Below are 20,964 nucleotides of genomic sequence, written 5' to 3'. Positions count from 1 at the left end.
CTCTGCTGCCATTGAATTGATCTCCGCAGTCAGGTGTTGCTTTGTAGAGGTCTGCTGCTCCAGCTGAGCCTCCATAGCCACGAGCCTGGAGCTGAAAAGATCCCGGTCCTCCTGGGTTTGGGAAAGCCTGGTGTTGGCCTCCACCAGGTTCTTATGGAGTTCCTCTTTCTCTTTGTTGAGTTCTTGAATGGTTAGCTCCAAAAGGGAAACATTTTTCTGCATTCTTTTCACTTCCTCTTTCAAACATTCCTCTACTTTGACCCATTCCTCTTTCAAACATAGCACTTCTTTCTCCCTTTCCATTTCTGAGTTTTCTCTGTGCCACTCTTGCTCTTTTGCCAGCATCTGCATCTCCTTCTCCTCCTGCAAAGCCAAAGATTTTCTTGACATCTCATCTTTAAGCTTCTGGATTTCCTCCTCTCGAAGTTGAAGCGAGGCCTGTGTTTGGTCTTGCTGCTGGTTCAGCATAGTCACCAGCTCTTTCAGGTCTTCAGCCAGGTGCTCTTTCATCAGTAACTGGGAGAGGATCTCCTCATTTTGTCTGGACAGACCTTCCAAAGACTGCTGCAGCTCATTAGCTAAAGTTTCATGTTCCTCCGCAGAGGCCTGGAGTCTCTGTCTCTCACCTGAGAAATCTTCAAGCTCTGTCTTTAGCTGTTGAACGCTGTCCATGAGGTTTGTCTTCTCCTCTGTGACCTCCCGGACTTTGGCCGACAATTCATCCCGCTCCTGGCCGAGTAGTCCGATCTGGTTTTGAAGGTCCTGTAGAGTGTGAGCCCCCTGCTCCTTCATGTTGTTATACTGATCCACAAAATCTTTGGTCCTCTGACTCAGTTCTGTCTCCACAGACTGTAGGATGTCCTTCATATGACTGCACTCAGCCAGGGCTGTGTCTCTCTCCGCGGCTAAAGTCTCACACTGGCACCTCAGGTCCGGGTTCAGCTTTTTTTGCTCCTCTGGATTTGAGGTGTTCTGGTCATTTTTCAGGCTTTTTTCCTGCTGCAGCAACTCTTCTTCCTTCTCTCGTAGCTCCGTGTCAGACGTAGTCACAGGCTCAGCGTTTGAGAAGCTCAAAACAGTCGCTTCTTCGGATACGAGGCTTTCCCGATTCATCTGCAACTCGTTGATTTTGAAGTCCAACTCCTCCCTTTCCAGCTGAAACTCATCCTTGGTCCTCTCCAGGTCTGCCTCCAGCTCACTCTTCACATTACTAAGCAGCGTGAGTTCATCTTGCAACATGGTGTTCTGAGCTTGGAGGTCTTGCAAGGCTGCCCTGAGTTTCCCGGCCTCTGTGTCCACTCCATCGCCGGGACTGGAGACGCCCTGACCGCATCCGGACAGCTCCAACATTTTGGCAATCCCCGAGCCTCGGCCAGGCTCCTCGTCTTCCTCCTGTACGTCCTGCAGGTAACTGTCTGCAAAGAGCACATGGGGCCGAAGTTAATGCAAACGTAATTCATTCACCCCTTTATCATCACTATATTCAAAATTTTCAATCCTTCCATTTTTCTTTTTCCTAATTTCTGCCTACCCCTTCTCTTTCAATCCGGTCCTCCTGAGATTACAGAAAACTCTCCACTTCATTTGAAAATAGGCATGAATTTTTTAAAATGTGACAAATATTTTGGGAATGCTGCTTTGTGGCATCAAGGAGGAAAAGTAGATGACAATATTGAAGAGTTTTAGGTTAACGCCAGCAGTCAAATGTTCTCCCAAGCACTTCAAGTACTCACTCATCCACATTTGAGATAACATGAATCAGTCAGGACTAGAACTTTTTAGTTAAACCTCCCTCCTCCTCAGTATTACACATACTGAAAGAACTGGGCAGACTTATTACTCCAGACGACAGGCCAATGAATAGAAAATAAAAAGTCTTAGCAGTGATCTTATGCTTGGATCTTGACAGCGTCACAGAGTCCTGATGGTTCCTGTCTGCATTGTTTGCTTAGCACACAGGATGCAAGCAGGTGGCGTCACATCTATTTATTTTCCTGTACTGACTAAGAATCAATTACAAATGTACAGGTCAGCCAAAGCTTTGGATAATTACATTGCTTTCTATCTTTTATAAAGCTCACATTTTTGACAGAACATAAATAAAACGATTGCTTTATTTTCAAGCCAGCATTTGCAGTATATTCATCTTCTTCTTTTCTCCCACTGTCTTGTCCACCTTTCCTTTCATTCTGGCTGATAGTCTTCTATCTCAGTGTACACCCGTCACTTTTCTCGACCCATTCCAAGTGCTTGAACCAATTTATTTACCTCTTTTCCATTCATACTCATCTAAAAGTCTTCTGCTGTCATTGATTCGTGCTCTTGAAACACATTAGAGTCTAACGTTTACCGACTGCAATAGTAGCTCTGAGGTCACATTTAAGTTCAACAAGATCAACTGAAACATTTAAAGTTGTGTTGAAAACTCCCTGTGACTTAAAAGTAACTAGTTAGCTTACTGTTGCGGTTGATTTCAAGGAATTTCCTGTATCAATGAGAGACGAACGGTGAATGTTCAACAAGTGGAACCGCTGTCAATAAAGTTGAGACTCTTCCAAAAGAAACAGGGTTTTACCTTTGAGAGCAAGCTGCTCTGTCAGCTCATCATGAAGCAGCAGGAGTCGCTCCCTCTCTATCTCATAGTCTTCCTCCAGAGCCCTCATTTCCTCCTCGTGCTGCAGGCTCCTGTGGGCCAGCTCCTCCTTCAGGTTCTCCGCCTCCTGCTGGGCCTCGGTCAAGTCCCTTTGGTGGCTTTCTTGCAGCTCGGCAATTCCCTGGGAGTTTCTTTCTTCCGTTGCAGCAAGTTCAGCCCGAAGAGCCTCAAGCTGGGCTTCCAAGCAACGTCTGAGCTCTTCTGTGCTCCCTTTAACATTAACCTGTTCTGCTTGGCGCTCCCTCTCTCGTTCGCTCTCTTTCTCCCTGTCAGTCTCTTCTCGCTCTTTGAGCAGTTTCTGGAAATAAGCCACTTCTTCTCTGTGTTTGTTGTTGGATTCTTCACAGCTAATCTCTAAGGCCTTGATCTTATTTTGGTTGTCTTCGATAACACGGCTAAGCTCTCTTTTCAGATCAGCAATGTCATTCTGTCCACAGTAGAACGAGATAAAAAAGATTTTGTTACACACACACACACACACACACCTTACAGAAATTCCTGAAACTTTTACATGTATCCATTAAATCACTTTGCCATTTTCTTCTTGAACATGCAAACACACATTTGAATTTCACTTCACCTCAGCTTGCTGCTTTGTTCGCTCCAAATCCTTCCTGGCCACTGCAAGGCTTTGTTGAGTCTCTGCCTTTTCCAGTAGCAATGAATCCATCCTCTGGGTGAGCTCCTGTTAAATACACCGTGATATTAAAAAGCTGATTTGTGCTTAAACCATGAGATGTTGCCTTAAAACTTTCAAACCTGGATCACTACGGGATCATCTGAAATGCTTTTGCTGTTTGGCGTTTGCTGTTTGAAGGATTCCACTTCTTTCTCTAAATCTGGAAAAAAGAATTAGGTCACTTCCACAAAAATCAGCAGAATCACAGAAGAAAATAGAAAACTTCAAAAGGCATATCTTCACCTGCGCATCTGGCCTTCATCTTTTGGTATGCAGCCATCTGCTTCTTGGCAAATTTGATGAGGTCATCTTTGGGAAGCGTGTCCAGCTTTCAGTAGAAAGAGACGGTCCTATATTAATGCTTTCAGTCACTTACATTCATTTACTTTAGGAGACACATTGCTACTTTTGACTATCTTGGGAATTAATGTTGGATCTTCACCCAAAGTATGTGAAGGAGAGATTTCACACGTCCTTCCTCGGCACCCAGCCTTCATTCATTCATTCATTCATTCATTCATTCATTCACTCACTCACTCAAGAAGAAGCGGTTGTCCGCGGCTAGTTTTCCTCTTTGCACAAGAGTGTTTATATTTTTAATTTCTATATTTTCTTTTTATGCTACTGTGTTTAACTTATAATATTTATAACCTAACTACCTTGACTGCACTGGGCACTTGTGAATTGTGGAATGAATTGACATTGTGGGACGATAAAAGGCCCATTCAATTTCTAAAATACAAGGTATTGGTTATCAGCTTGTACCTTTGACTTTGGCGTGCCAGCTGCTGACGGAGCCACAGCATCTTTGGTGCCACCAGGATCCTTTAAGGAGAACAGCAGAGGGGAAGCAGGGCAAAGGTTTGGAATAGAAGACAGTAACACCTTGATGGACACCTATTCTGCCAGGTGTGTTGTACTCATTGGTCTTTACTCGGTGTTTTTTACATGATGAGAACAAAAACAGAGATTCTTCGTGGTTTGTTTGTACATGTAAGGGTTGTTTAAGTTCAACATTCTACTGACAAAAAAGGAAAGGTGTTTTTTTTTTTTTTTAAACATATTAGCATTGTGCTACATGACAGAGCTAAAGCTAACTCCGCCAGACAATCAGTTACTCACCTCCATTTCTCCCTCCCTTTCGCCACGACAGCACCAAGAGACGGCGTGGAAATCGGCCGGCTTACCGGTTTTTTTGTTTTATTTTATTTCCCGGATTCCCGTCAGTGTTGGCGACGGGAACAACCGCTTTGTTTTGGTTGTCAGCGAGCGAAGGCACCGAGCACTTCCGCAGTCGTCAGCGCCATGACGTCACACGTCAACCAGGACGTGAGGCGGACACAACGCGTGGAAAAACATTTATTTATTTTATTTATTCCCAGAAATTTATGCTCAGTCTTACATTATTCAGTTAAGTTTTGGATTATATTTAGATGTATCTTGAAAAAGAAGCAGACTGCAAAAATGAAGGAAAAGTCCAAAATCACTAAATAGTTATGATAGTAATAATGGTTTCCATAAAAAAAAGGGAAATCACCTTATACTTCATGTTAAACTAACATACTGAAATTGCATCTCAATTGTCTTACTGTATTGAGCCATCTAATCAAGCATGATTAACTTTTCAAATATGTCACCTCTTCTTCTCCTTTTACTTTATTATTTAACCCATCATGGATGAACCATGAGCATTTGGCTGCCGTCTATCAGCGCCAGGGGAGAAGTTAGGAGTTCAGTGTCTTGCTCTACAAAATTTATGTGTGTATGCGTGGGGTTCCTCATCAGACAGTCCAAAAAACATGCAGGGAGTTCATTGGAGAACCAAAGTTTTCCAAGATTCCAAGATTAAAAGTGTCATATATACAGTTCTGCTGAGCAATGACATTCTTACTTTGCTGTCCATAGTTAAGCCATATAGGTAGTGAAAAAAAAAGTCCCCACCTTATATCAGCAAGATGTAAGCAATGCAGGGAAATCTGAACAGGATGTGCAAGTTTAAAGAAAGAGTGCAAACTGAAATTTAAGCAGTTGTGCGTGCCAATAAGAGTGTGAATGGTTGCACGTCTTTACAATCACAGACCTCGATCAAAATAGTCCTCATGATTCATGTGCATGAAACCGTGGAGCAAAATATATCAATAAAGGCATTTATTTAATTAAGAATAACCTTTGCCTTCACTAATAAAGTGAACAGTTCCGTCAAGGTGTGTTCCCATTTCAACTTACTGTACAAATAGGACCAGGATGTATTGAGGGTAGTCACAGTTTGCATTTGTTTAAAGAGCTCTGGCTAAATGAACATTTTGGGATTTCAGTATTTGTAGTATTTGGTCCAGTTGGTCATGAGAACTAGCACTACAATTAAATGTTATGTCCTATTTTTAAGTTGCACCAAATAGCATTTAATAAGAATTAAAATTAAATGGACATTGGCGAGGATGAAAAAAAAAATTGAAAAAAGATTTAAAGAATAATGTATAGTAAAAAGGAAGCTCTTGAAAAATTTAACAGGGAGGATTTTTTTTCTAATTTCTTCTGACAATTCTTTTGTCAGATGGTTACATTTCAATGTTGAAATGCGCTTTATTTATTTTCACATGCATATCAAAATCCACCAGGAGTCCAATATGAGCCCGTCGCATTGACAGGGCATCAGATATCATGGGAAATGAAAAAACCTGTCAAGGTATTCATTTTGAGCCTTGACGTTTGCTGAATTTTTCTGATTCATTAAATGCGCTAACAGTAAAGGATCAATATACAACTATGTCTCAGCTGTATTTGTGAGGAAGCACTAAAAAGTGGATCTAAAACACAGCTGATCACATTATCCTGTGATTTCTCCGGCCTCCTTGGAGGAGCTGCTCCGGATCCGGCGCCGGGCTCTTGTTTGTCTCTGAATTCCCATCACGTCGGGCCCAAATGTGTCCGTTGAATATGGAGAGTGACTGTTTTGACACGAGTGATCGAAGCACTGACGGGAGCGGCTCGGCGAGCTGCCTCTCATCCTGACAAGGCTGGGGAAGCTCCGGGCGGAGGGGCAGGGGGCTCTGTTGACTCCCTGTCTCATCTGAAGGAGACCTATCTGCCATTCTGCCTCCCCTCCAGTGGGGTCACACTCAGCCATCACTCAAAGCTCCTCCCTTGTTTCCTCCCTGGGTATCTACCAATATTTTGCTGCCTCGACCCCCCCCCCCCCCCTCCAAACTCATAACCATCAGTCAGGGGCGGCTTTGCTGTGATATAACTGACACTGGCTGCTGCTCAGGGAGCCATGAACAGCTGGGCTGCGACTATCTTGAGGAGCACGGGACGTTCTCTAATGCTCACTCGTTTTCTTATGATTTCTGCCATCGCCTCTGCCGTCTCTCCCCTTTGCCGTATTTATTCCCCGACTGTATTTCATGCGTGACGAGCGAGATATTTGTAGGTCTCCGGCGACCCTGATTTCTGAAAAAGACGGCGAAAGCTGGAACTGTCGGCGGCGCCACAATGCTCGGGGGGCGGACTTGACAACCAGAGAAACGTTATGGAAGGTTGATTTAAGTGGTAAATCGATCGTTTTCATCCATAGAATGGCGGTATAGAGCCAAAAAGCGGGAAATCAGGAAAGAAAAGGAGATCTATGTCTGTGGAGATTCTCAATCATCCAGGTCATGGTGAATTCTTCTCATAATCTTCTTGTCTTGGCAACTGGACTTGAATTTGTTTCAGTTCTTGCTTCAGCTCTAATGACCTATTGGGAGTTTCTGAAAATAACTGCCAGGATTTTGTGCTGGTCCATTTACAGAACAAGCCACCATAACCTAGACCCGTCAGAACCCCTAGTGGTTGAAGCCTCTCGGATGAGGGGTGAAACATCTCCTAGTGAAGAAGTCCAGTTGCCAAGAAAAGATGATTTCGACAAAAGGAGATCTAGTTCTAGTCGTAGCTCCTTTCAATTAAGGAGGTCCATCTGTTCTTATATCACAAAAGACCGATGATGAACACATTTAACGGCCTGCTGCTCAGGCCACAGTGAGGCAGTGTGACCATAGACAACATCTGTCCATGTTTGCAACAGAAGACATGTAATGTAGACCTTTGCAAATGGCGTGCAGTATTGATGATTAGAGGGAGGTAGGGGTTCGGTGACGCTGGAGGAGTCCCCACGATGGTCACGACATGCCTGAAAATTGACGACCGGCAGCCGCCCTCCACGCTCTGACCTTCCCTCTTCCTTTGCTCCGCCACTCCACGGCTCTCAAACCCTCACCAATCAGCCAGAGGTGACTTTGGGCCCGGAGACTTTAGCTGGGACGACCTCGCCGACCCCCCTTAAAGTGTGATTGAAGCCTCTCGGCATGACCCTTCAGAGGTTGCGTCATCGTTTATTGCTGTAAAATGAAATTGAATCAAATAAAATGACATTCCTGTCTCAGTTTAACACACATCTGTATAATTACTGCTACTTTTCAAATTTCAGCCCCTCCATCACAACCGTGTAGTTATAATTTGCATTTGTTTGAGTGAGGTTTTTTTTTTCCCCAGATGAGATTATCAGCCTTTTTCACATCCAGACCGGTTCTTATTTCCCTCCCAGCCTCCTGCTTCTGTTTTCTCCCTGACATTTTACCTCCAAAGACTGGCAGCACCATTAGCAGGCCTGACATTTTAACATATAGCTTTGACATTTTAATATATTAATGTGGAAACTGAAACTCTTATTGTTCTATTGAGTTGAAACATTGGAGGAGTTTTTTTTTTTTCTTTTTCGATATTAATGATCAGCACTCGTGTTCTCCCAGGATGACGGATTATGCTGTTATATCACAAGCTGCTGTTAATAATGCAGGCTTTAAGCAATAGCTTAATAGTTAATAAAGGTTGGATGTCATAATGTTGCGGGACGGAAATCCATCTCGGCCTGATTATCACAAAGAATCTGTAAATGAAGCAGCTGTATTCTTATTTAATCCTTCTCATGGAAATGCGGGAAAGCGATTTTAATGAAAGGCTGTCCAGCCAGGCAAGGGGAAGGAATAACCCACTTAACTCTTGCATTTGACGCGTCTTCACAGCCAATATTTCACCGTTCGGAGAGGATGTGGAAAAACACGACTGACTGTTTTTCACGTGATATGTCAAAGAAAAACCTGCATATTTTCCTCTCAAACCACCGTGAAAATGCAGACTGCATCTGCACCTGCATCCTAGATCGCCATGATAAATAAAGGAACGCACACGTGATGACACACCTATCTCTGGATGGGATAGGACAATGATGATCCAAAGCTGTAGTTAAATAAAATAAAGCAACATTCACGACAAATCCCAGCTTTTTATAATATTCTATGTTTACTGTAAAGCTCATTGGAATGCTTATTTAGATCACAAACTATTTTTTCATTTTAAACACCAGTCATTGCTATACATTCATAAAACTGTGGAGTTCAGTATCTCTCCCGAGGACACTTCGACATGCAGACAAGAGGAGGCGTGAATTGAACCACCGACCTCGGGCACAACAAGATGAGCTAAAAGTGGCACAAATGAAATGGACATAAACATATACAACCATAAGAACATAATTTTCTGTCATCGTTGTAAATTATAATTCCATATGAGATTATAACTAACAAATCATGATTTATGCAGTGGAAGAGTCATCAACACTATTTACTTCAAACTGAATATGTATTAAAAAATTGGTAATTAATATTTACTTTAGTTTCTTGTACATTAGGAGACATCTGACAATAACCCCAGCAGCTAAACAATGTATTATATTTATCTACAATGAAATGAATGGACCAATAATAATAATAATAATAATAATAATAATAATAATGATAAACTAATCATAAAATAATAAAAATAATAAAAATAGCAGTGCCTCCAGCCTCGTCACGGTGTGCAGCAGAGTCCGCGACCCCCGTCTGATGTCTGTCTATTATTGATGATGCCGCCGTTGCAACAAACACCTGATTCTCTGATCTCATGGATCCAAAGTGCAAAGCAGACCTTTGGTTCCCCAGAATAAGCCGGAACTTCGGCCCCTGTTTGTAACGTGAACGGTGCCACTGCGGCAAGAATCATAACAATAATGTTAATAATCAGATCTGAAGTATTAGAAGGGGGTTCTGAGTTTGTTTTCGTCCGCAGGCTGCTGTCATGTTTTGCGTCCTTGCATTGATCAGTCTGCGGATTCATCCCACAGCTGTGCAGGCGGACCGGTGGAGGCGAGGGGGGGGCCAAAGCAAAGAGAGAGCGGTCCAAGGAGCAGCTCTGTCTTCCGTGCCTGGAGGCTGCCGGTTTGTTGATTGTAAATTGTTTGTCGGCTCAGCAGGAGGACGGTACTTAATCAGGAAGCACGGGCACGGAATCCGTCTGTCTCTACGCCCGCCTTGATTGTTGCGCCTCTCCGCTTCTTCCTCGCTCAGCTCCTTCTTTTTTACATGCATGCTGCACATTTTCCTCCTCTTACGCAAACATTTGGATAAACCAGTGAGGCCCCCCGAAGTCAAACTAACACTGCATCGTCACCTATTTTATTTCCGAGTCCAGAAAACAGTGAGGAGATGGTGACTCATCTTTGCTCTCTGCCCTGAAATATGAGCGAGCAGCTGAAAGATGCTTCTGATTTATTAGCTGACTCCAGTCCACTTCCCAACGTCTTTGTTGGTGTTAGATCTTCCACCTGTGTTTCCTCCAAGTCGGGAACACACGCCTTAGGAGTTTGATATTTTGCACGCGTTACTATTCAGGAAAAAGAAGTGCAAACAAGCAGAATTCCCAGCTGTGTTGGTTTTGTCTGCAGGGTTCCATGCTGCAGGTGGGGAGACGGCCAGCTTTGAAGGGAACGTAGCTCTCTGATTTTTAATCACACCCACGAGGCTTGATTTGTCAATAGCTTCTCCACCTGGGAGTGAACAGATCAGCACATCTGATTTGATTAGTAAACAACAAGTAACCAGTCTCGAAGCCGGATAGCGTGACAGGCATTTTGCATTACAGTATTTAAAATTGTGATCATTCATTCATGATCTTTATAGCTTATCCTGATCACAGGAGCACAAATGTGGATGAAATTGTAACGTAACATGTAAATACTGAGTCAGAATGAAAAATTTTCACGCTGGTTTACGTAAAAAGTGCTCCCTGCTGGAGGGACGGCCTGTTTTAAAACATGAGCGTGCAGCAGATCCTTCCTAAATTCATTAGCAGCGTCGGAAAAGCAGCATAGCAGGCGTTAGGCATCACTGCCCACAGCTGTTTAATAAGGACGGAAATACTGTCTTTCTGTGTCTTTCACTTATCTGTTCCCCCTTCTTACCATCTAATCCCAACACAGGTGTGGTGTACACCTCCGCCTGTGTGTGTGTGTGTGTGTGTGCGTGTTTTACTGTGAGGAAAAAAAAAACAGAGTTAACTCAAATGTATTTCACTGTCGCGTTTTCAATCAAAGCTAATGGAATTGCTGGCCAATGCTCAGTTCAGTCCTGGGTGTCAGCAGACACGGATGGGCACACACACACACACACACACACACACACACACACACACACACACACAGAATATATGACTGCACTCTCCTTGGATTCTGCATTAGTGGGGCCTATAAATTTTGCTTTCCTTCTAAAAATGCAACCAAAAGTAATTTTCTAACAGCACCATCTGGATGTGACATGGTGTGATAATAGTTGGGGTTCAGTTTTCTGAATGGGAGACACGGATACACAAAATCATGGAGGCTACAACATCAAGCTGTATATTCATTCATTCATTCATTATCTATTGGGGATTGAGCAAGAGGCCGGGTTCACCCTTGACTGATCCATCTCAAGGCCCATGTAGAGACCATTAAACCTCTCATTCGCGCTTCAACTCAAAGTTAAAGTCAGCTTTATTATCAATTTCTCCGCATGTACTGGACATACAGAGGAATGGAGAAGACATTTGTCACAATCCCACGGAGACATGAAAGTAACAAAATAATAATACGGTAATTTCTGCTACTTTTTTCACTCGTTTTGAACACTGCGGCTTGATGCGGCTAATTTATGGATTTTTTTGGGCTAATGAGCTTCTTGCCAAAACATTTAACCTCATCACATCGGATCAATGAAAATACTGTGAAATTCTGAGGCTCGTCAATTCCAACACAGAAGAAGACCACTTTAATAGTTTTAATGCACAGAAGGAAGACCAAGATAGCAGTCAGCTGGAGTAGGACAAAGCAGGAATAGAAAATGGATGGATGGACTTTTCCGTGTGTTATTTATTATTCATCTTTTTCATCAGTCATGTTACAGGCACTGTTTGGAAAAAAAGCATTTCCATTACGTATTTATATATATTACCGGTAAATATTTAACTAAAAGTAAAAAAGATCATGTTCCTGTTTAAATATCTCATGTTAAAACATGGACACCTGTGGCTTATAGACAAGTGTGGCCTGTATTTGTACACATATATTTATTCAGTTACTTTTTAGCCAATGCGGCTTACATTCAGGTGTGCCCAATAGTCTGGAAATGACGCTAACAGAGACCAAAATAAAACAGTAAAGTGCACTATTGCATTAAACAGTGAACATTAAACCATAAGGTCTAAAGTGCATGCAGATACAAACTGCTGGTAAGCTGAAAAGATGGCAGACATTTGACGGCATGAAGACTGAAGTGTATAAATATGTGCAATTCTGTGACGTGCCTTTAGGTTCATGGTTGGTGAGACACATCTACCATGGGGCAGGAAAACTGCATACCTCACTTAGTGGCTCTTGGTAGCTGTTTTCTGATCTCCTAACACAAGAAACTAGTGACACACATACAGTTATTGACAAAAAAAAAAAAAAACATTAGAAATATAGTTCATATGGCAAAAGTGTTTAAACATTTTAATAGCGACATGCAGAGAGACAGTAGTACGGTCTTAGTGCAGAGCATGCCAGCAGTTCGCCATCATCGTGCAATCTAAGCTGAGGTTCGACAGTCCGCGGCCTCACCGCACGTGTCTTCCCTGTATTTGAACGATAAATGTGAAAATCCAGCCATTTTGAATAAAAAACTAAATTGAATAAAATAAAATTGAATAATAAATAAATAAATAAATAAATAAAAACAATCTAAAACTGGTGAAGTTAAATGATCCCTACCTTTATAGTGCAAATCGCTGAGAAACATAACCATTTAATTATTGTTTTTTTTTTTTTTTATTTTACAATTCCTTTCTTTCCAAAATTGGCAAATGAGGCACGACCTTTCGTCTCCCCTGACTGCACGTCTCTGGTTTAATTTGAATATACAGAGGAGCAGCAGAGGTTTTTTTTTTTATACAGTTCAGTGCAAAAGGTCTGTAAAAAGTACCATAATGGATATGGAATAATAGCAAGATGATGATTCAAGATGAATTGCGATATATAGTCAGATAGATAGAGGCATCCGTTCATCCTCTTATTTACACGTCTTAACAATTTAGGGTTTCCAGTGCACCTCCTGCATAGTTCTGGACTGCGGGAGGAACGCCACGCAGACAAGGGGAGAACATGGAGACTCCACACAGAAAGGCGCCCCCTGTGGGAATCCAACCAGGAACCTTCTGGCTGTGGCGTGGAGGCTCCAAACGCTGCGGCACGACAATATAATGCAACGCCGTGCTGTTTCATCTCACTCGAGAGGGAACGAAAAGCATAATTTAGCCTCACTTCTCCCCGGAGACACCTTACTGGATGTTCTCGAGGGTAACATGGACAAATGCTACGATAACGCCTCCTGCACCCTCTTGAACCACAGTTTTGATCCATCAAGCAATAGCTGGGGACCACTTTCTATTTTACTCACCCATTACAGCCATCGGTCACTGTCACAAAGCTGGCGCTGAATAGTAAGCACTCCATTAGTGGAATTACAGCAGCTTCGGCGCGCCGCTGAGAGGGAGGGGAAGTTAATGAACTCCGACTGGTAATCTATCAGCTATATTATGCTTTTTGCGAGAAACACCTACTTTGCGCGGTGAAGCAGGGTGTAACAATTACCAGGCTCAACATCACCTACGTGTCCAAAGAGGGGAGGCATTTCTTGGTTATTCTAGTTAACAGGAGTCCAGGCGACAGTAAAGGAGTGTCTGTGCCAGAAGCCTGGTGTGCCTGGTACGTGGACTCAGCGGTTTGAGATGATCTTTGTCCTGGAGGAAGGATAATGTTTTTCTTGTGTGGCCACCTTTAGAGACACTCAACCCCTTCATTCACACCTCCAATGGAGACGCACAACCGTTCATTCATATGCGATATATACACTTCCTGCACAAGCCTAAATCTAACTCACATGTCTGGACAACGTGGGTTCTCCAGGGAACCTCCTGCATGGTTCTGACCTGTAGGGGGAACCCGGAGGAACCTTCTGCAAAACGGGGAGAACATGGAGACTACACGCAGAAAGGAATCCAAGCATGGACCTTCTTGCTGAAGAGATGAAGCATTAACCAGTCAGCTGATGGGTTGGATCAGATGGCTGGGCCAACCAGCCTTCTGCGATACATCAGATGAGGTTGGAGACATGGGATCAGAATGGTAGGGCTAAGGAGCTGTGGTCGGAGGGTCATGTTGTCGTGACGACAGAAGGAGAACCTGATTGAAATAGCAAACCGGGAAGTCATTAAGTACCCTCTGTACAGGTTGCCACAGATTTTACCTGAAGGAGGTGGATGGACACGGTTCCAACCGATCCAACCGAACCCACAGTGGCCGTTCCAATGTTCTCTGAACCCTTGTGGTTCACAGACAGTCTGCCGTGCAGCCCGGTTCGCCCATTTCTCCTTCTCCCTAGTGCGCGCTGATCAAGATGAACAGCTGTGCGCTGCCCAAATTCAATCCGCAGAGACTCGGACATCGATAATATATTACTGTAGCGGTTAGCGGCATCGGTATTGATCTCTTTCAGCTTGTTTAGACCAGGAGACAAATGGCCTCTCTGCCTCTCTGAAGGAACCCATTTAATTTGACCTAAAGACTATTACAACATCTGTGCGGCTGATGTCGTTCACATCATATACCGTGCGTGGACGCCACATTCACAGAAGGCGGGATTTTTTTTAACCCTCAGGTGATCTCATCACTCCAGTATTCATTGAATTTATAACACGTTGTCGTACACTGGTCAGTAGTTAGCGTCTCCACCTCACAGCAAAAAGGTACCCAGTTGGATTCGCACAGCTGTGTGGAGTCTCCATGTTCTCCACACGTCTGTGTGGGTGTCCCGTCCACGGATCCTACATGACGACAGGTGATGTCAAGATCTCAGATATGAAGTTTGTCTTTTTTTGGATACATCTTATCTTTTGGGCTTTTCCCTCCAGGGGTTTCCAGAGTGAATCAACCTTCTCCATCTAACCCTATTCTCTGTATCCTCCTCTCTCACACCAACTACCTTCTCATTACGTCCATAAATCTTCTCTTTGGTCTTCCTCTTGACCTCCGATTCCAGCATCTGTCTAGAAATATATTAACTATCCCTCCTCTATGCATGACCCAACCATCTCAGTCTGGCTTCTCTGACCTTCCCTCTGATGGACTCATTCCTGATCCTTTCCATCCAGGTCACTCCCAGAGAGAACCTCAACATCTTAATCTCTGTGATCTCTAGCTCTGCCTCCTCTCTTTTTGTCATTGTCACTGTTTCAAGGCCATACAGCATCGCTGGTCTCACCCCTGTCTAAAATTCTAAGGTCGGCAGGAGGTCCCTGGTTGGAGTCTCCATTTTCTCCCTGTGTCTACGCAAGGTTCCTCTGGGTTCTCTGTGTTCCTTCCCACAGTCCAAACACATGCAGGAGGTTCACTGGAGACCCTATATTGTCCAGATGTGTGAATGAGAGGGTGAATGGATGTATATCTTCATGTCCACATGTGATGGACCTGTCTGGGGTGAACCCCCCCTCCTTCTGGATCCAGCTCCCCACCTGACTGCAGGGTAAACGTCGCGATAATGACAGAATGAATGTGCAGGTTTAGATGGTGGCCTTTCGGGTCTTGGATATCCTCAGGCTCATCAGAGATGGAAAAGCAGATCTGCGAGAATGTCTCACTTACTATTTTAAGAGGATGTCAATCAGTGCTTCTTCTACTCTGCGCTTGTTTTCCCCTCATGGCTGCTCTTTGTTAAAGGAATCAATGCGGGGAGACATTTTAGTCAAATGAAAAGACACACACACACACACACACACACACACAGCCAAAGTTTCATGCTAATTGTGGCCTTTGGAGCCCATTCTGCCTCTGAGCCTCTGATGGAGGGCAGGGAGTGTCTATTTACCCCCAAATAAAAAGCCATTAAATGATTGATGCTCCTTTGCTCTGTGGTTATCAGGGGTTGTTGATCTGTTAAGAATCACCAAAGATCGATCATGAGGATCGTCGGAATCACTCAGATACTTCTGGATATCTAAACATCCTGAGTGAATGAGTTAACGGAAGAGAAAAATATCACCCGGGAGAAACTATACTGCTTGCCTGCACTGCAAATTACAATTGTTTATTCCTCAGTTTTTCCACTGCGCTGCCAAGATCAGATCATTTGTCAGTCCTGCTTGAAATCCAGACTAAGTGATTGTTGGAAGCAAAAGTTCTGTTTCCTCAGAGGAAACCAATCTGAGGTACAGCATCCACATTAGAAAGAGGCTGCAGCATCTGTGCACCATGTGTTTAGAAACTGCTCCACAACTTGCGCGGTGTTATTGCTGACTGCAGAAGCAGGGTTGTCATTCGTGACAACGTGCTCCAGCACCTCCAGAGCACCTCCTTTCCGGTTGAGGCAGGTAACCGTGGTAATCTTTGCAAACAGGAATGCAAAATAAAGATGCCGTCACAAGAGAAAGTCCGGCATTATGCTTGAAAATGATCTGAGCGGCATGCAGGCTGCTATAAACTGGCCTGCCATCTTTGCAGTGCTGCATTGTATCGTAGCAGCATCCAAAGCTAGCATACTCTAAAAAAGGGGTCCCCAAACTTTTTCCTGCAAGAGCCAAATAACTTTTCCCTTCTCTGACGGGGGGCCGCGCCAGTTTGTAACAAAAAGTGTGACGATCGCAGAGGAGTCTAAACATGAACAATTATTGTTTTCCAAAAATTAACACTTTCCGGGATCTTGACAGGAAATAAAAAAAAAAAAACAGAAGATAAACAATAACATTCTTAATGAAATATATAAAACTATTTATGAAATGAAGAATAACAAGTAACTCTTTTCAAGTTTTTCACAGAAAAAAAGCCCAGATAAGGCACAGACTGCAGAAGGGTGTAATAGAACGTTACATTCCATGCATGTACAAGACACAATTACGTGGCCAGAATGAAAAAATAATCATAATGCATCTCTGGTATTGTTTAGGGGCCGGGCAAAATGTATAGGCGGGCTGTATCCAGCCCCTGAGCCGTAGTTTGGGGACCACTGCTCTAAAACCTTTCTGATAATAGAAGTCTGCATTGCCGATAACCGTGAAATTTGCATTCAGTTGCAAACGGGGAAGGGCTGTATTAACGTATTTTTTGTTCGCCTAAATCCCTTTACATTCAGCCAATAGCAACACACCTGTCATTTAGACATCACATTCAGTGTGGAGCCTTAGAAATGATAAAAATCAGTCATGCAAACGGTGCGCCTCTGCAGCCACATGCATTCTGGGTCAGCTTTTGTATTTGGAGCGGGCGGTCCTCTGCAGACGAGGTGGTTGTCGGCATTTTTGAGTCAGAGAGCCGATGTCTACATGCGCTGCTTTTTCTTGCTCCATCACGGTCTTCGGAGCTTTCTCCATTTTAGCCTCTCTGCCCCGAGTCCAAACGCACTTCTAAAGTGACATAAACCGTGCACTTTTGTCAGGGTTCCAAATAAAAGGACACCGTGCTCTGCGGAGGGGCAGGATGGTCACACCGACAATGGATTTTGAAAAATACGCCACCCAAAACTGAAGATTTAATCGAGAAGCTGAGGATATTACACGGAATTGAGCGTGATATCATGTGTGCCGACTGACATGCATCCCAGCATCTGTGGTTAAAATGTAAAGGGTACAAGAATGTGAATTCATGAGAAAACACATGCTATCTGTCTTGCTGATCTCGCCGTAAAAGGCCATTCCTCTGCATTTGGAAGGGTTGTTCCTACCTGTTACAGAGGCTAGAAGTTTGTAAGTGGGTTAGCTCATGTTGGATTCAATTATGCCTCTGCATTCAGGGGAAGTAATCAGATTAATGTCTGCCGCTTCCTGCGCAGGAGGAGCTGTGGCTGCAGGACCCCGAGCAAAGCTCAGCAACGGCTGGGTTTTCTGCAGTGGAAGATGGTGGAAGTAACAAATAAGATGTTCCCCAAATGCATATATGAATTGTAAATAAATGCAAAGATTTGCAAAACTGGATCAATAAAACTGAATGTATCTGAAAGAAAAAAAGTTCAGCCTTTGTTAAGATGCAACATGTGGATGCTGCATTACATTGGTGGTTTACTGACGGCGGTCAAACTGCTTGATGTTATCGATTTAATTTACAACATTCAGATTAACAGGAGATCGTGATAGGGTTTCGGATGAGTCGTTGCCACGACAACTTTTTCCAGTGTATTTAAAATGAAACATGCATGTTTCCTACTCCATACCAAAGAATCTGGTCTCAGATGCAACATGTAGCAAGTGAGATACAAGATTTACTTCATCTATATGTAGATAAACTGTATATATATTCCTATAAATTCCTCTCACTGCAGGAGTTACTGAATCACTCGACGTGGGAATGGTTTTATCTCTGCGTGAGTGAGAGAGTGAATGGCTGTTTCTTTCCATATGACATGAATGAATGAATGGGTTTGTTTATACGACATTTAATTGAGAGGGTGAATTATTGTAGGTCTACATGATTGAATGGCTGCAATGTTTGTGTAGGACATGTGAATGAGGGCATGAATGGCTGAGTGTCTCTATGCAGTCCTGTGAGTTTGGCAACCCCGTATGCACGGTAAGCAGAATTGATCTTCTTTTCCTTTGGGCTTTTCCCTTCAGGGGTCTCCACAGGGAATCATCTGCATCTAACTCTATTCTCTGTATCTTCCTCTCTCACACCAACTTACTTCATATCCTATCTCACTACATCCCTAAATCTTCTCTTTGGTCTTCCTCTAGACCTCCAATTCCAGCATCCGTCTACCAATATATTCACTATCCCTCCTCTGGACATGACCCAGCAAGAACCTCAACATCTCTGTGACCTCCAGCTCTGCCTCCTGTCTTTTGGTCATTGTCACTGTTTCTAAACCATACAGCATCGCTGGTCTCACCACTGTCTTGCCAACCTTTCCTTTCAGACAAGCAGTATAGATCAAGAATGCATAAACACATATTTTCAATTTGCTTTGCGATGACTCACATCTGCTGAAAAAAATGAATGAAGGGTTATGGAGAAAATGAAAGTGATTGAATTGATTCAAAGTCAAAAATGCCAATTCCAGGAGATTCCCTCAATCCTTCTTTCCTTGATTTGCTGAAGCCGGTCACATTCTCAGAGTAACCGTGCTCTGCGCCGCAGCCCCCGTTGCTTTGTCACGGTGATGGGACGGCATAAACCCGCCCGAGCGCCGTCCTCCTCCTCCCCGCAGCCTCGAGGCTGCACTCTAAACAAAAAAGCGGGACGGATCCTACTCGCAACGCCCGCTCTCAAGCAGAAACGCAAGTTCACGGAATCCCCGCAGGCTGTTCGTACGTCAGCGTATCTATGGAAACTGTAGAGGCCATCGCTGATGAAGAATATAATTAGCAGTGTTTGTGCCATCAGACTACATTACTCTTGTTAATTGATCTATTATTTATCGATTAATTAATAAGTAATGTGCCTGTTCAATTAGTGATTCGTTGGGGGACCATGAAACCCAGCCAGGTCCGGCAGATTGTGTTCCGCTGTGTTTTGTGCGACAGTAATTGTGTTGGTGTTATAAAACACACGCGCTCTCTTCTATTAATCTTTAAAAATGTGCAGTTATGTTGCCAAAATGTGTTGAGCACAAGGTTATAAATAGGAGATGCTGCGGCCTTACACTGTCCTCTTTGGCTTTGGAGGTCTGGTCCGAACCCGGAGCTGCACGCAGATGACCCAGGAAAGCGTGCTGGTCTCCGCCGTGTCCGGGATAAAGCTGGCAGAGAGTACACAAAATGTGCACACACACTCTTTTCGGGATAAACACAATGCAGCTGCTCATCCATCTCTTCCCCAAGCCGCCTTAGGTTGCCTCCTCAGCAGCTGTGTGTGTGTATGTGTGTGTGTGTGTGCGTGCACGATGAAGGGGGGATATTGGCAAGCGAAAGCCCGCCCCCGTCGTCCATCATTTTTAAATGACAGCGTCGTAAAGCATCGCAGAGAGACGCGTCTCAGCCAGGGCTTTGTTAGCCAGATAAATGTTCCCCCGCTGTTCGCCATCAACCCGAGTCACTTCTAATCAGAAACGCAGGAAACCCGCCACAACAGGGGTCTCGGAATGGGCGGAGGAGAGGACAGGGATCGTCATTTAACGCATGGTCTTGGCTTCACCTGCAGCCGCCTCTCATAGAATTAATTGATGACTTGAAGCCACAAGACAGGCAGTTTGGGTGGGTGAGTAGAACCACACTGAACTCCAGTGTCTGACAATAAACTGGGTGTGTTGGGCGATGCTTGGATTTGCAGCCACATAGGTGACATCTTGACGGGGGAAAACGTGCAAACGGGAGCACGGGAGGGAAGTACAAGGGCTAAATATGCCAAAAAAAACAAAAAAAATAGCTGAGGTTATGTAAGACACATTCGTCCAGAAGTATTTGATAAACCTACTGTGGATTTCCGAAAGATGTCTTCTCAATATCCATTCATTTTTTTTCCCCAAAACACACAAATGAGATTATTCAGAGCTGTATGTCACTAATGCACCTGAACGTCCACATTCATCACTTGGAGAGCCCAAGGAAGCCCCCGCCTCTCCATCCCAAAAGCACAGAGGAAATGATTTAAGTGTCACAGGTTGCAAAGATTCATCAGACATCTTTTTTTCCACCAACCCATCCATTCATCCACCATCTGCCACTTATCCTGCACTCAGGGTGGATGGTGGTGCTGGAGCCTATCCCGGCTGACACCTTAGACTGGTCGCCGGTCAATCGCAGGGCCACATAAACAGACAACCATTCACTCACTCATTCGGGGAATTTTTTTTACAATTTTTCCCAATTAACCTGCTGCATGTTTTTGGACTGTGCGAATAAACCCACTCAGACACAGGGAGAACATGCAAACTCCACACACAGAAAGGACCCCTTGTCAGAATCGAACCAGCGTCCATCGTGCTGTGAAGCCGAAGCACTAACCACTGCACCACTTCATTTTTTTTTTTTTTAATATGCTTTTAAACCCAAAAAGCTCTTGCTGGCTTCTCAGCCAAAAACAATACTGAATGTGAGGCAACTTTCGCATTAGTCTTTGCTTTCAGAGCAAAGACCCAACCACTGGCTGTCAAAATTGACAATCATTTTAATTTCAGCAAACCTCTGCTCAGTACACTGATTGATCCAGTGTTATGCAATACCCCTTCACCCTCCCCACCCCCCACAGGCCCATTACGGCTTAATTGGAGCCAATACACTTACC

At 43.8% G+C, this 20,964-nt stretch overlaps 1 protein-coding gene across 2 annotated transcripts in view; it reads right to left on the bottom strand.

Moving 5' to 3' along the window:
- Positions 1-4,618, bottom strand: part of gcc2 (GRIP and coiled-coil domain containing 2) — a 23,715-nt gene extending 19,097 nt beyond the window's left edge. For both annotated transcript variants that reach the window (XM_086145561.1, XM_086145562.1), the window contains exons 1-7: positions 4,455-4,618; positions 4,098-4,157; positions 3,576-3,660; positions 3,413-3,492; positions 3,234-3,338; positions 2,576-3,080; positions 1-1,415 (exon numbers count right to left, since the gene is read on the bottom strand). The exon at positions 1-1,415 is cut by the window's left edge and continues 477 nt beyond it. In XM_086145561.1, the coding sequence (XP_086001687.1) occupies positions 1-1,415; positions 2,576-3,080; positions 3,234-3,338; positions 3,413-3,492; positions 3,576-3,660; positions 4,098-4,157; positions 4,455-4,460 (2,256 nt within the window). In that variant the 5' untranslated portion in view covers positions 4,461-4,618. The remainder of the gene's footprint in view (positions 1,416-2,575; positions 3,081-3,233; positions 3,339-3,412; positions 3,493-3,575; positions 3,661-4,097; positions 4,158-4,454) is intronic.
- Between the last annotated feature and the right edge of the window lie 16,346 nt (positions 4,619-20,964).

This window comes from Fistularia commersonii, chromosome 4 (genome assembly GCF_037954325.1).
Source record: "Fistularia commersonii isolate RoL2024-O1a breed Wild chromosome 4, RoL_Fcom_v1.0, whole genome shotgun sequence".
Classification (NCBI taxonomy): domain Eukaryota; kingdom Metazoa; phylum Chordata; class Actinopteri; order Syngnathiformes; family Fistulariidae; genus Fistularia; species Fistularia commersonii.
This window is presented reverse-complemented; position numbering and strand designations above follow the sequence as displayed.